General features: G+C 38.4%; 2 protein-coding genes across 5 annotated transcripts in view; one reads left to right on the forward strand and one right to left on the reverse strand.

Moving 5' to 3' along the window:
- The window catches only part of LOC309630039 (uncharacterized protein), a 455,061-nt gene that overhangs the window by 370,572 nt on the left and 67,972 nt on the right, over nucleotides 1–16,517 (forward strand). The window lies entirely within an intron of this gene.
- Nucleotides 1–16,517, reverse strand: part of LSAMP (limbic system associated membrane protein) — a 651,408-nt gene that overhangs the window by 209,672 nt on the left and 425,219 nt on the right. For all 3 annotated transcript variants that reach the window (XM_082394752.1, XM_082394751.1, XM_082394750.1), the window contains exon 3: nucleotides 16,331–16,456. In XM_082394752.1, the coding sequence (XP_082250878.1) occupies nucleotides 16,331–16,456 (126 nt within the window). The remainder of the gene's footprint in view (nucleotides 1–16,330; nucleotides 16,457–16,517) is intronic.

Raw genomic sequence — 16,517 nt, forward strand, 5'->3', positions numbered from 1 at the left:
AATAAGCCAGTTCTCGAGGTAAGGAATCCCAAATGGGTCTCACTGGGCTTAAAATCAAAATGTCAGCAGAGCTACCTTTCTTTAGGAGCTTTTAGGGCAGAATCTGTGTCCTTGCCTTTTCTAGCTTCTAGAAGCTGCCTGCATTCCTTGGCTTGTGGCCCCTTCCTCTATCTTCATGCCAGCAGTGTAGCATCTCCAAATCTCTCTCTCTGACTACAATCCCTGCTTTTGTCAGCACATCTTTCTCACTCTGATCCTCCTGCTTCCCTCTGATTGCATTGGGTCCACACAGATAATTAAGAATAATCTCTGCATCTCAAGATTGTAACTTAATCACATCTGCAAAGTCCCTTTTACCAAGTAAGATAACATATTCACAGGTTCTGGAGATTAGAATATAATTATGGGGGGGGCACTATTCTGTCTACCACACTCCCCTTAACAATAACTCATTCACTCATTCACAATGTTTTCTTTCTCTATCGTTTCTCTCTGGCTTTGAATATTTCGAAGCAGTAGCCTCTTCTTGTACACGATGGGTAGGGTGATCCCGAAATGAAAATTACCAAAGTTCATTAATATTGAAGGAAGCAAGTTCATATAGAATCTCTACTAATATTTGACCAACGAGGTCAAAGCCAGCAAGAAAGGGGCAAAGTGGACAATTGGTCGCTGAATCATGCATGGCCTACTAGCCCTTATACTCCCAAAATGGGAGTTACTTAGACTTCTATTTCTTAAACTTTTCACTTAAAGATTAGAACAACTTGAAGTTGGACTATAAAAGGAAGAAAGAAGATGATGGAGAATATTTTCCTGGTGCCAGACAGTGGAGAACACAAGAGGAGACTAGGAAGGTGAACTGAGGAGGCAGAAAGCCATGCTGAAAGAAGCTCTGGATGCCATCTGACAGGCCTTTTGAATGTGCAGGTTTGGCTGCCTGCCCACTGCACCATGCACCCTACAACCCTCTGTGCATTGCTAGAGTAAGAGGAAAGCACATCCTTGGAAAAAATATCCCCATGTACCCAGAGAATAAGGGAAAGTCATAATTAAGGTTATGGGAGAGACAGTAGCCAAGGGGATAGTGGAGGTTACAGCTGTTGTGGATAAAATGTTCGGACAGAAAGGAGGTTTACACAGGTTGAGCCTGATGGGGTTTCTGTTTCTCAGCTGGTAGACAAACGTCCTCTCTGCTAACCTTCTGCCCTAAACTCACACTGGCCACTTGCCTCTGAATTATGTTGCATATATATATTTTTTTACCTCAAATTTGGGTGTTTCATGATTCTTGCTATTTGCAAAACCATTAGGGTTTAAATAGAACACCTGAAAGATCCATTATAAGCAATGTTTGAAGGAAAAAGATCCATCATGTCAAGCCCAGGTAAAACACAGAAAAAGTCCTCTATCGCTAAAGCACTGGGGCAAAGGAAAGATGAAGACGTGTCACTGTTAGCTGGGTTTTCTTGGTTCTTTTCTTTTTTATTTATTTATTTATTTATATTATTTTTTTAACGTCTTTATTGGAGTATAATTGCTTTACAATGGTGTGTTAGTTTCTGCTTTATAACGAAGTGAATCAGCTATACATATACATATATCCCCATATCCCCTTCCTCTTGCATCTCCCTCCCACCCCTCTAGGTGGTCACAAAGCACCGTTTCTTGGTTCTTCATACAGGCATGGTCACATGTGAATTGGTGACCATGTGTGACCAAAGGCACCAATGTGTGCCTTTGCACACAAATCACACCTTTTTAAATTAGAACTTTCTTTATTAAGAGCTTAACAGGCCACGTACTATGGAAAGTGCCTCATGAACATTATCTCTTTAATTCCCACGATAACGAGAAAGTCAGATTATCCCCCCGTTTTGTAGGTCATCACATGGCTTAAGGGAGTCATTTTGCCATGATCACACAGTCAGCAAATCATGTCTAAGACTCAAACCCAGGTTAGCCTACTTTCCAATTCTTTCCTCTTAGCAACAATGCATATATCCTTTATGTTTTTCTATAAAGGCCTTTGTCTTCATAGGTAAACTCAGAGAATTATGCAGTATGTAAACTCTCTTCTCTTCAGATTACTTGATAATAAAGGCAAAGTCTAATTACATTTAATTTGAATATGGCAATACTTGGAGATTCCCATACTTTGCTTTTCAAAAGTCATTTAGGTTTGTAACACTTGAATTTCATCATTCTTTATCTCTTTCTTTATTTTTTCTCTGCAAAGCAGATTGTAGTGGGTTGAATGGTGGCTGCCAAAAGATATGTCCAAGTCCTAACTCCCAGAACTAGTGAGTGTGACCTTATTTGGGAAAAGGATCTTTGTAGAGGTATTTAAGGATCTCAAGATGAGATCATCCTGGATTTAGGGTGGAACTTAAATCCAATGCCTGGTGCTCTATAAGAGAAAAGAAAGGGAGACTTGAGACACCCAGATACAGAGACACAGAAGAAAAGGCCATGTGAGGACACAGGCAGAGATTGGAACTATGCTTCCACAAGCCAAGGAAGGCCAGGAGCAACCAGAAGCTGGAGGAGGCCAGGAAGGATCCTCCCCTAGTGCCTTCAGAGGGAGTGTGGCCCTGCTGACACCTCGATTTTGGACTTCTGAACAGTGAGAGAATAAAGCCACCATGTGTGCGGTAACACAGTTATACCTGTGTATACGTAATACACAGGTATATTTTGATGATGCACATATCAAAATAGTTTGGCAAACATTATGAAGGGAAATTGTGTGATTTGTGACTACAACTGAGTCTTAGGAATGCAGCTTTGTGCCTTAGTTTCTTACTGATGTAAACTGAGAAATCACAAGGTATGGGAATACTTATTTCTAAAAACCTAAAAGGTCCAATAATATCAAATTCATACAAATAACATAAGCAAGTCATGTGTATATATATGTATATATATATATATATAAGCAAATGTATGTAATATGAATAATGTAAATATACAGAAAATCTTTGTATCACTTGTTTATGTTTGATTGGTTTCTTGTGAAAGGCCAACTGGGAGAAAAATTCATTTAGAGAATCTATTAATATCTGGTAGATTTTTCTCTGTCCCTGATCAAAGCCAGGAATGTCCCTTGGCAATGGTCTCAGGTCCAATTCTTAACTCATATGTTATTGCCTATTGAGCTCTGGGCTTGAGCTGGGAATTGGTTCTGAAAATTCATGGAATCATTCATGAGTGACTGGCCAGTATCTCCTATAAAAATTAGCAATTACAAATGCTGAATACCTTGGACGTGACTGGCATGGGGTAGACATTCCATCATTAACAGGAGTAGTTGAAACTAGTGAGGTTATTGTTAGTGTTGGTGGTAGTAGTAGTAATAAAAGTAGTGATAATGGTACATGTGGTGAGAAAAGACCTAAATTATTATTTTTGTTTGTCCAAATCTCATGGAACTCTCTCATTTAAGATAGAAGCACCAAAGAAAGAGATCCAGCTCTGTATCTTGGTGTCTCAGTGGATACTAAGAATCTGTTTCAATCCAGAAAGGGACCACCTTAGGCAGCTGAGAGTTTAAAAAATGGATTATCTGGATCTGATAAAACAACTCTGAGCCTATATCCACAAGAAGACACTATTTAGGATCAGGTCAGAAGCAAGATGAGGTGCTGACAGGCTGCCATGGTAGCAGCCCTTTATAAGTCCTCCAGTCACCAATTACCCACCCTTACACAGCATGATAGAATAAGGTTGTGAGTTACTGCTGCTGCCGGACACTTCCTTGGCAGAGCCACACTGTGGACAAGAAACAGACCTGAGCGAAGATTCACATGCTTTCCTAAAGGCTTAGCAACATTGCACACTAACCTCAGCAGAGCCCCTGATCCACTCTGACACCCAGCAGCTGAGTCAGCCTGCTGCGGAGACCTTAGAGTGCTTAAAGGTTCCTGGGGAGTTATCTTCTCTAGCGACCGTCAGGAACAGAACTGCCAAGGGCAGAGGTTATAGCTACTTACACATGTGTAAAACAAATTTTCCTTCCAGCCTGGCCTGGGTGTGTTACAGAAATAACCTAATGGGACATGCTTTGAGTCTCCTACTGGTTCTTTGGCATTATGGAGAAGACATAATGGGGTTTCCTCTACTGACAGGACATTTGGACTCAGGGAGGAGAGTAAGCAACAGAGTTCTATTGCCATTCCCATTTGGTCTCTGGATTATGGCTGCATATCCTGAGTTTAAGAGAGGATTTATCTCCAGGATATATCCAGTCCTAAAGAACGTGAGGATAGAGCCATTGCAAGTCTGTGACCCAGGAGCTCAGAGAAAGACAGATGAGCCAGGAGTCCAGGTGGTCAGCATCATGAGATCAGACACGATATGCTATGGACTGAATTGTGTTCCCCTGCAAATTCATATGCTGAAACCCTAACCCCTGATGTGACAACATTTTGAGATGGGGCCTTTGGGAGGTAATTAGGCTTGGATAATTCATGAGGGTGGAGCCCTCATGGTGGCATTAGTGCCCTTATAGGAAGATACACCAGAGAGTTTGCTTGCTCCCTCTCTCTCCATTGTGCACACACCAGAAAGAGGTCTGGTGGGCACACAGCAAGATGCCAGCTGTCTACAAGCCAGGAAGAGAGTTCTAACCAGAGCTTGACCATGCTGCACCCTGGTCATGGACTTCTTGCTTCCAGAACTGTGAGAAAATAAATGTTTGTTATTTAAGGTCCCCAGTCTATGGTATTTTTTTTTAATGGCAGCCCAAGCTGAATAATATACTACAGTGACAGTTAAAAAAAATAAGTGAGCTTACTTAATTATTTTAAGTAAGTGGGCTTATAGAAGTCATTGCAGGGGCAGCAAGCATAGTTACCACAATTAATTACTTTCTGTGAAAATAAAAGATGCCTACCTCTTCTCTCTTCAAGGAACAAGGGAATCTACCTATCTTCTCCCAGACAGCTCCTAAAGTAAGCTGTCTAAATTCCAGAGTTACCCAAAGAATTGCCCATGTCTGTGTCCACACCAAATGACATTAAGCTATGAGCAGCCAAGTCCTCAATACCATGTGTTATATTTGGACTGCCTTTTGTTATAGGGTGAAATTTTGGAATTTATAGTTTGTTGCAATTTAAAGCAATTTTCTCATGGCTTTATTTATTTATTGGAATAGTGAGAATTTTTAAAAATACAAAATATCTATTGGATTACCTCATGAAGACTAACTTTCTGTACTATTTTCCTGTCTGCCTTTCAAATCCCTCATTCCCTGATCTGGATCTGTCTTTGCATAGCCAAAACAGCATAAAGCCTCAGTGATCAGGCCAAAAAAATTTTTTTCAAAAAAGACTGATGTCATTCAAAGACTGACATTTCAGTTTTTATTACTAGAATACCTTGAAGAATTAGATCTGATTTGCATTGATATTTGCCAACTGAATTATTATAGTCCTTTTTTTCCTTTTCTCTTCCCTTCATCAGATTTTAACACTTTAGTCAACAGCAGACAAAGTCACAATTTAACAACCATGTGACTTCACAGAGCCTCCTGGGCTTTTGAATTGTTGACCAACTTGAGAAGAATACCTGATTTGATGCATAAAATGAGGGTGATGACACATAAAGGAAATGGCAAGGGTTTTTTTTGTTTTGGGGGTTTTTTTTTGGTAAAGGAGTATGCTTCTCACATATGTTTCTTAAGTGACATGGGATAACTTCATTGACATGTCTTTTCTGGGCAGTGTGACCCCATTTGAGTAACCTATTGAGGTTTTTGTGTTTTATTAGAATTAACTGTAGCCTCAATGTGCTGGGAGACTTGAAAATGAACACGTATACCTAGAGAAGGATGAGGATTTCAGAAGTGTGTGCATATTTGAAGTGATATGTTAGCCTCAAATATCATTAGACTATAGATGGAATAAAACAAAGTGGGAATTTCTGTGCAGTTGTTACTTCTAAACCTCTTCATCTAAAGTGACAGAAATATGAGCCATAGAAATGTGATAGTGCGTTTATATATCAAATAGTTTTAAACACACCACACACACGCACACACACACACAAACCAGGTCATCACAATGTTTCCTACTGACTTCATTATTACATAGAATCTCAAATATTCCTATACTTGTGCTTGGTAAAAATAGCATACAATCCTACCTAAAAAAGATGTATTTTCTTTACATCTTTTATAGGGCAGGGGTTGTATAAGTTTATGGAACATCAGAATCATCTGGCAGACTTGTTAAATTACAAACCCTTGGACCCCACTCCTAGAGTTTCTGATTCATGTAGGTCTGGCTTGGGGTCTGATAATTTACATTTCTAACAAGTTCTTACGTGATGTTAATGCTGCTGGATTGGGGACCACACTCTGAGAAGCACTTCTCTGGTTTTAGTACTTATTTTGGTCAAATGGAGTGCTTCATAGTCTTGCAGTCAGTTCTTTCTACTATCTAACCAAAATGACTACTGTAATTTAAGTATATATTTTGTTTTGCAGAATCTAAGATAATAGTAACAGCAAGCAGCCCTTGAATAATGCTTTATCATTAATAAGTCACTTTCATGTACACTATCTCACTTGAGACAACACAGGAATCCTGGTAGGTGAGCAGGTATTATTTTATTCATATTTTACAGGTGAAAAGTAGAGAGCTTAAAGGACTTACCCCAAACCCCTAAAAAGTAAACGGTGAAGAGCAGAGACTTGAACCCAGGCTTTCTGACTCTAAATTCTGCATTCTTCTACCAAGTCACTCTTTCTCTTAATCCCTTACAGTTGTTAGAGAGCTTTACACTATTCAAGCTACTTTCATATCCATTATCTCATTTGATCCTTCAAAGCAACAGCATGAGGCAGGCAGGGTACCATATTATTGTCTGCATTTTGTATATAAAGCCATTACAAAAAATGATAAGAAAATTGGCTACTGTCATTCAGACAGTATTTCTTCATGCACTAAGCTAAAATTTTCCTGCAATATTTAGCAGCAGCACCTGATGTAGGTAAAGCATCAGATGGTTCTCCTTTCCAAGTCATATTCAATGGCCCAGTAACTCCAACCCCATCCCTACACCAGTTTTTTGTTTGTTTTCTTGGTAGGAATACATTTGGAGGGAATGCACGTGGGGATAAAGTTTAGGATTACTAGTTAGTAAGGAAAGTGGGAAAAATTCTTAAATTTCTAGACCTCAAATACTGAAGAAAACAGCTTTCTCTGCATACAAAGAATTTCACCTCTATTCTAGGGCTTTTCAAAGTTTAATGTGCATACAAACCACCCAGGGATCTTGATAAAATGCAGATTTTGATTCAGTGGGTCTGGAGTGAGGCCCAATATTCTGCATTTCTATAAAGCTACAAGGTGATGCCAATTCTGTTGACCACGGTCCAACCTTGATAAGCAAGAGTCAGTCCTATTTCTCAAAGCCATAATTATTTTTACTATCCTCTAAACCATCTCTGAATTTCTCGAGTGAAACAGAGAAATTAAAATATAAAACAACACTGTAACAATATTTGGTGAATACTACGTACATTGTGGGACTTCCCTAGGTGTTCCTCTGTGCTAGGCTATTTATAACATCCCAGTATCTTCCAATCTATTTCGATCTCAAGATCCAGGATGATGCCAAAAATGTGGTCCATGGACCAGCAGAGCCAACATTACCTGGGTGGTGTTCGTTAGAAAGGCAGAATTTCAGGCCCCATCCCAGACCCACTGAATCAGAATTCATATTTTAACAAGATTCTCCAGATGATTTTCCAGTACAATAAAGTTAGAGAATCGCTCCTTCAGATTTTTTTTGCCCTCCTGTGCTTACAGAGTCATGATTCTGCTCACGTTGCTGGTCCTCTGACTCACTGGGAGCATCTAATCCTGCAGAATCCCGTCATTCCGGAAGAGATGATTTAAGTGTGGGGTGAGGCAGGGAATCTGTATTTTTAAAAACTTTTGCCTCAAGGTAATCCTAATGATTGGCCAGATGTAGGAATCTAATAGTGAAGATGAAAATTACGCCACAGGTGGCTACAGCCAGAAGGGATGGTTTATAGGGAATCGTAGGAGATGTTATAAAACTTACAGCTCGGCAATGGAGGTTCCTTTTACAGATTGACCCAACCTATGAACTGTTCTCTACTACCAAAACCAGGGTGGGCCTGGACTTCTGCCACTCAACCTCCAACCCTCACTGTAGCACTGATTCATCGGTGTGACAGTGCTGAGAGCTTTGTTACCACATATTAAAAAAAAAATTTCCCAGATACAGAAATCTGCACTAGGCATTTTACAATGTGTCTTACAGAGGGACAATGTCCTATATATTTGAGATATATAAGATACAGTAAAGAAAAACTATAGTTATGAAGATTCTGTTCTTAAAGTCTAAACTTTAAGCAGATTCTAACAGAGTTTGACATTTAGCTAGAATAAGTAATTCATTTATTCATTCAATAAATTTTTACTGAGCGCTTACCCTGTGCTAGGCGCTATAATGGGACTAAGAACATGTAGGTGCCTGCTCTGCTTTCATGAGGAAAATAGTAAAAACATAAACTTTTAAGACAATTACTGAGTGTGACAACTGCTGAGAAGAAGAATAATTTCTGATAATAAATTAGTGATAAAGAGAATGTCAAAGGATTTGATACAAAAATATGAAGATTTCAGAGAATTCTCTGTAGCCCAGTGGATAATGATGGGAGTCCCACAGAAGCAACTCAGCACATCAGGGCAACAAAGAAGAAACAGATCTGAACAGGACCTGGAGAGCTTTCCTGAAATTTCTGAAACCTTCGCAGTAAGAGATTAATGAAACTATTAGTTGGATAGCCTTAGTTATATAATTCTTATTGTGTCATTTGCAGTTTGCTTTCTATTCATTCATGCTTTAATTACTTGTCAATGTGTATTTAGTTTCCACTTCATGATGTAAGTTATTTCCCAACAATACTATTTTTATAAAGCCCTTAATTGAACAACTCATGGTTGATTGATTGATTCAGCACTTATATGCCAAGCAACGTGCTAAGAATATACACATAAGTAGGACATATAAGTTTCTGCACTTTTATGGATCTTATAATCTAGAGATTGCACATAATTAAAATGCAATTTTACTACTTCTATTATATGGCTTCCTGTAGGGAGTGTTGTCTTGAAGGCCTCAAAAGAAAAAGTTATACTGGCAAAATGATGATATTGGTGAGATATGAAATCATGTTTCAAGAAGAAAACCAGGATGTGTGAAGGCCCCAAAGCAAGTGAACAAGGCATATTCTTGAAATATAAGTAGTATAATCTACCTACTGCCTAAAGTTGAATGATTAGGGGTTTAGGGATAGGAAAATAGGTTGAATGAAGGGTTCTGCCATGCTTAGTTTGAACTTTATCCCAAAGACAATAGGAAATTGGGAAATCAAGCAGGAAAATTAACTCAACCATTTTAAAATTTAGAAACAGTATTTTTGTAGTAGGGGTAAATACCTAGTAGCAAGAGGTCCAACTGGAAAACTGGAGAAATTGTTGGTCATTTTTTGGTGTCACTGTACACAAATTTTATTTAAAAAATATCATTGTAATTTATAACCTATAGGGCTCTCTACAGCTACAGTTAATAAAGTATTAGCTGTTACATAGCCAGACTCTGGGAAAACTGTCCTCTAGGAGAAGAAGCATGGACACACAAATAAGTCACACCAGAAAATCTCTCCCTAACAAGATGTTGTTGTCATGCCCTTTTGAAAGATGAACACCTCAAGTGAGTATGTTGAAATGTGATACAATATAAGATGTGACATTTTAAGACTAGCCTTGGTGAAAGCATTTAAAAAGTCTCCCTGGTTGCTATGTTAGAATGAATAAAGATGGCATGGAAGTTGTTTTCAATAAAATTATCAGTCACCCCCAAACTTTCGCTATGGAAATCTGACATATGGATAAATAATAATTAAAAGAGATACTGAAAATAAGAATATCACTAATAGCTAACACTGTGCTAAGGACTTCACCTAAATGTTCTCTTTTAATTCTCATGATAACCGTTGGCAAAGATTTATTTTTAGACCTATTTTAAAATTAGAAAACACAGACTATTTGTAATAACGGAAAAAATATTTGCAGTCATGAGACGCTGAGAAATGTAGACACTATTTCTGTTCTCCTAGGCCATGTGCAAAGTTTGTGATTAAGCTATTGCCACCACTCCCCCCAATTCCACACAAGCTTCCAAAATGTCCTGAAGCCCTCAAATCCAAGCTAGTTCCCCAAGGACAAATCTAGGATGGTTCATTTATCTTCAGGAAGAGTTTTCTGGGGATCTGATGACACATCTGGGAAGAGCAAGAATGAGGTGCTGGTGGTACAAGGGCATCTGTACAACACTCAACAGAACGGCCAGCACATCTGGTTGTGGAAATCCTCCCATGGCTTAAAGATTGTCAGTGTCAGTTATTGTTAGCCTCTTAAGGATTTTTAAGGTTTGGAGGCCAGCAATCATGCAGTTAAATTCTGTAGTCTTCATTTTCTAAATTACCCATTTGTTTTAATGACAAGGTTATTACTGAAAAAGAGTTTGTATTTACTTGATTAGACTATTATGGAATTATATGCATGGGAAAAGAATATGTTCCTGACCTAAATTTAAGATATTCACATACAAAAATAACTGTCTACATACCTGCTACACTGGTATACACTACATTGTATATTTAAAACCAACATACAAGGTTCTGAAAAGAAAATAGAGCAAGATTTTTCTTTATTTTTCTGTTCTTTGAAAAGGGAAACCAAGAATATTAAAAAGTAAAAGAGGAGCTTCCCTGGTGGCACAGTGGTTAAGAACCGGCCTGCCGATGCAGGGGACACGGGTTTGAGCCCTGGACCAGGAAGATCCCATATGCCGCGGAGCAGCTAAGCCCGTGAGCCACCACTACTGAGCCTGCACTCTAGAGCCCGCGAGCCACAACTACTGAAGCCCATGTGCCTAGAGCCGGTGCTCCACAACAAGAGAAGCCACCGCAACGAGAAGCTCACGCACTGCAACGAAGAGTAGCCCCCGCTTGCCGCAACTAGAGAAAGCCCACGCTCAGCAACAAAGACCCAATGCAGCCAAAAATAAATAAATTTTTAAAAATCTATAAAAAAAAAAAGTAAAAGAAATAACGTGTGCTAAAGAGATTTAAACGTTAAAAGAAAAATAGCATAACCAAACACTAACATCATGGTGTCGTATAAAGATTCTGGCCTGGATTCTTCAATGCATTATTATGTATACTCTTTCTCTGCCTAGGATATTTTCTCTCCCCTGTTTTCTTGGCCTGGTCCTATTCATCCTTGAAGTCTTAGCATAAGCTCCGCTCAGGGGAGCTTTGCTTGCCTTGCAGATTTTGCTATATGGCCTTGTTTTATGGTCTTACTGAAAGCTACAATTTTCTTTTATACTGTATAAATCTAATTAAGTAGTTATTCATGCAAGTATTAGTTTAATAATCTGCTTTCTTGTTGAACTATGAGTTCCATCTGTGCAGGGACCATGTCTGAGTAGTATTCCATTGTATATTTATGCCACATCTTCTTTATCGATTCATCTCTTGATGGCCACTTAGGTTGTTTCCACATCTTGGTAATTATAAATAATGTTGCTATGAACACTGCGGTGCATGTATCTTTTCAAGTTAGTGTGTTTGTGTGTTTTTTAATAGAAAATATTTCTTAGGTGAGCTTTCTATACGGGGTGTTGATGTCCAATCTGGCTTCTGGCTTGGACGAGAGAATTGTACAGTGCCTGCTAAGTTGTTCTCAGGCTAAGGGACTAAGTTCTCAGTGTGCCTTTTGAGTGTTTCAGGTATAGAAAGTTACTGAGGATGTAAAAACCTTTGTAGAAATGAAATGCACAGAAACTCTGTAACCATGAACAATCCTGACACCACATGAGGCACGCTTGAGAAAGGGACTTTCTTTGGAATGTGAGAAGAGACAAAGTTAAATGAAGATGGGAGCAGCTTTGCTCACAGAAGGGAGATCAAACACTCCATAGAAAATACGTGTTACGGTGCAATTGCCCTCTGGGAGTTACAGGATTATGAAAGTCTAACTTAATTAAGGGAGAAAATAGGTCACATTTAACAACCACATACATGACACATCATTTTGAGTATACAGAAAAACTGAAGAGGAGAGAAAAATTAAGAAATCAGAAATACAAGGGAGGCAACCATGGAATGCATCAATCTCTTCTCCTCCATCTATGTCAGGTATATGTTTTGTTTTTGTATATATAAAAAATTCACCGTTCTTCTAACTTCCCTCTTTAAAAACACTTGCAGTATACTTGAGAAAGAAACTTCAGGTGTCAAAAGAAAGAGAAACAAAATGACCCAATGAAAAATTTTTTTTAAAAAACTGAATTAAGAGGTAATAAATATTCTTCTCATAAAAATACACCTTGCGCCTACTTTCCTTTCTCCCCCTCGTGTTATCAAATGACGGGTAATCAGGTACTTGTGAAAGCTGCATGAAATCTCCCCGGTTTCAGGGCTCAATGTCCCTGTGAGGTCGAGCTAATTACAGGTACATTTCTTCTGCAAGGCAGTCACACTCTGTACTGTTGAAGGCACAATTAATAATTGAACAAAGCTAGCTGGGGTTTTTTGCTCATATGGCTAAGGGCTGCAGTAGCTTTGCTGTCACACAGGGAGCAGAGCCTCTTCTTTGGGTGTCTCCATGAAAGGCTTAGCATTATAGGCTGAAAAGGATCACCCCCTGTTTCCAAATTTTGAAAAGAATAAAGAACACACATAAAACAAAAAATCCTGGTTTCCTGGATAGCATAGTAAAGGCAAATTCTCTCTCCTGTCCTCAGGAATATGATTATGATCAGGTGGTTATTTAGGTCAGATGTGAAAGAGATGAAAGGGTAGGCTTGGGAATTAATACCTGTTGTAGAGAGAATTGGAGTCTGCCCTTGAGTCTGTGAATGCAGCAGGGAACTAGTTTTGTATGCGCCAGAATAGAATTTGACCCAGAGAGAGGGCCTAGATAGAGGATTATAGAAGAATAAAGTTCTTTCCCTTGAGATGTCTTTAGGAATTTAATGGGGGATATCCCCAAAGCCCCATGGAGTCGTAGATGAGTGCAGAAAATCCTTGACCTATGCCCCAAGCCATAGTCTTGAGCAGGGGTCTGTAAACTATTCTGTAAAGGGCCAGGTAGAAAATATTTTAGGCTTTAGGAGCTAAGCCATATCTGTTGCAACTAAACTCTGCTGTTTTATTAAAAAAAAAAAAAAAAAAAAGCAGCCATAGACAACATGTAAGTGAATAAGCATGGCTTTGTTTCATTAAAACTTGTATTTATGGCCACTGAAATTTGAATGTCATATTTTTTATTTGCATGTTAAATAATAGAATTCTTTTGATTTTTTCTAACCATTTAACCATTTAAAAATTGCTCTAAGCTTGCAGGTAGTAAAAATGTGAGGCAGGTTGGATTTGGCCCAGGGACTGTAGTTTTCTGATCCCTAGGCTGACTATTGGGAATCCCTGTGTGTACACCAATTTTTCTAGTTGAGTTTGAAGTCCCTAGGGTACTCTGACTGTATGTAAATGCTGCCTTTATTGTGGAAGATCTAGTTTGTCCTTCGGTCTTTTGATAACTTGAAACATCATGGATAACCAGGTTATTCAGGGTTCAAACCATATGTTTACTATCATGAAAAAGTCTACTAGAGTTAGCCAGGAAGATCTAAACTCTTAGAACAAGCCTGGGAAGGCCTTGAAACTCTGGTTTGATCTCATTACTCTTCTGAACTGAGGGGATAAAAAAGAATATATCTTTAGGTTCAGATCACCAATAGCATTTTTCCCGGAAAAAAAATAAAACAAAACTGTTTACTAGTCAATAGTACACCAAAGGAATAAAGTGTTTTTATTAATGCAGTTCATTCCTTGATTATAACTTGAATATAATCTGTCTTCCTTCCTTCTTCCCTTCTTTTATCTCCACTTATTCCATAAAAAAATTGAGATTATAAATAATATATGTATATAAACATTTAAATTAATTACAAAAGGTGAGACAATATGAAAATAATGGTAAGAAAACAAGATGAAAGCAAGAGTGTGTCTGTATACGGATTTGATGTCCTAAAATTCCACATAGTTTATTTAAAATCCACCTCATTAATGTGTAATTTATATATGATTTCCTCTATTCTTTCACAGACCAGTCATAAATTTGGCTCTAAGTTTGGTAACAGTCAATACGATGAAGGACTCATGATTATTTGTAAAAACTCATTGGGTTCATTTTAATAAACAAACCATTGCTTAGAAAAAGGACAGTAGAAACATTGAAAACAAAGAGGAGCTTTCTCAAAGTGTCCTTTCAGAGTAAACTATGTAATACAATTAACAATCTCTCAAAAACAACATTGCAGAAAATGCAATGATTTTAGAGGATATCTTTAATAACAGTGGTCCCCAACCTTTCTGGCACCAGGGACCAGTTTCGTGGAAGACAATTTTTCCACAGACTGGGCCGGGGGGTGGGGGTGGGGAGAGTGGGGACAATGGTTCAGATGGTAATGTGAGCAATGGGGAGCGATGGGGAGCGGCAAACGAAACTTCACTCACTCGCCCACCACTCGCCTCCCGCTGTGCGGGCTGGTTCCTAACAGGCCACGGACCAGTCCCTGTCTGCGGCCCAGGGGTCAGGGACCCCTGTTTTGTAACATCCTTAAATATGTGCCCAAAACTTTTATACCAAATAGTCATTTAGTAAAAGCAGTTCTACATGGGAAAGGTCTAGGTGTTGTGGGATTGAGGGTTAATATAATTCCATTCAAGGAGAATGTGCTCTGGAGGTTTAATTTAATCCAGGGGAAATGTATATGATATCCAGATAATATATTATCTGATATTCACACTTCAGATAAGCCTGCATATGTATTTTTTTCCATGTGAGGTTTAAGATGGGAATGAGAGGATATGAGTTTGAGGTTGATCCCCCAAATAAGTGCCTCATTAATTGCTTTTATATATTATCAATAAATGACAAGCTGTATGCATTAACAATAGAATGGGTTTTGAGTGACATTGTCTTAAGAAAACAGAAGCCTCTAATAAGAATAGCTGCCTAAATAAAAGACCATTCCATAGGTTAGTCCAAACTTCACCTGATAAATTAATTTGAGGGCTAATATGAAAGGGAGGCCCATATTCTCACACCACAAAATACAAAATATTTAAGGATGCTACAACCAAACACTACCCTGGCCTGGCCTTTTAGAAGTATCTCGGGATAGCTCCCATTGCCTATCTAGCTTTGCACAACAATTTTTCATGGTGTTCATTTCAGAATTAATATGTTATAAACTAGATCTCTAGATTTTATATGAGAAAACTTTAAAAGAATATCAGATATAAATCAGTTAAATATTGGGGGTTAGCTACCAAAACAAATGACATTTTATAAGAATAATTGATTCATAGTTCCTCTTTCTGGAAAAACTAAATAGCAGGCCCCATTCTACAAATACCATGTCATTCGCAAAGGCGTGGTTTTGCATATAAGAAAATTTCATCTGTCGAGTAGGGGAGGATGCATGCAGTTAATACTAAATAATTTGGTAAAGTATTTAAACGAAGCTCAAAAAGCAGCAGAACCTCAGAACCCAGTTATAGTGACAGTAGTGGGAGGAGGAGGGGAGAATGCAGAAGACGTTCCTGAGAAATGATTTTCTGACTTTTACTGAATTAGCATCCATAGCTGGGGATCCATAATGAGCTCATGAAGTTTAGTCCATGCCTGGCGCCCCTCCACAGAGCCAGATGCTAAGGATAGGATATTAGAAGTCACAAACAATTTTGTATTATTCCTGAAAGATTTCATCACAAGGTGCTACATATAAGGAAACTATATTTAAAAGCAAAGCAGAACAAAAAAACATACAAAGAGCTATGGAAATGTAATCCATACAAAATATTGCCCCAAGACATTCAGGCACCAACCTGGCATATATTTCAGACATAATACTAAGTCATTTAATGCAGTTAATGCTTCTATATTTCTTGCCTTGACGAAGTGTTCTATTGAAAATGAAATATATCATATATAAATCATCAAAAAATATATATATATTTTCCCCCTATGGTTGTAGACTTTATAGAGATGTATACATTAGCCAAGACCAGAGATGACCCTAAACAAGTCCTATGTCACTATTGTAATCGTGTTTTAATAACAATAAACATGCTTGCCTTTTGGATCCAACGGAATCACAGAAGCATGAGGATATTCTAAACAGTGTATGACATCTGGGGGACTGGAAGGTTGCTTACCAGTTGGTGTAAGGTGTCTCCAGGTGATAACAGGTTCAGGACGGCCATTGGCCATGCAGACCAGGGTCACGTTGCTGCCCTCATTCACAGTGACATCCGAGGAAATGTTGGAGATCTTTGGTGGAACTGTAAAGACAAAAGCAAACAGAATATGTAAGCATGTCAGTAAAAGCAGGTTTCCAGTACT

This window comes from Balaenoptera borealis (assembly GCF_965194805.1).
Source record: "Balaenoptera borealis genome assembly, chromosome: 5".
NCBI lineage: Eukaryota > Metazoa > Chordata > Mammalia > Artiodactyla > Balaenopteridae > Balaenoptera > Balaenoptera borealis.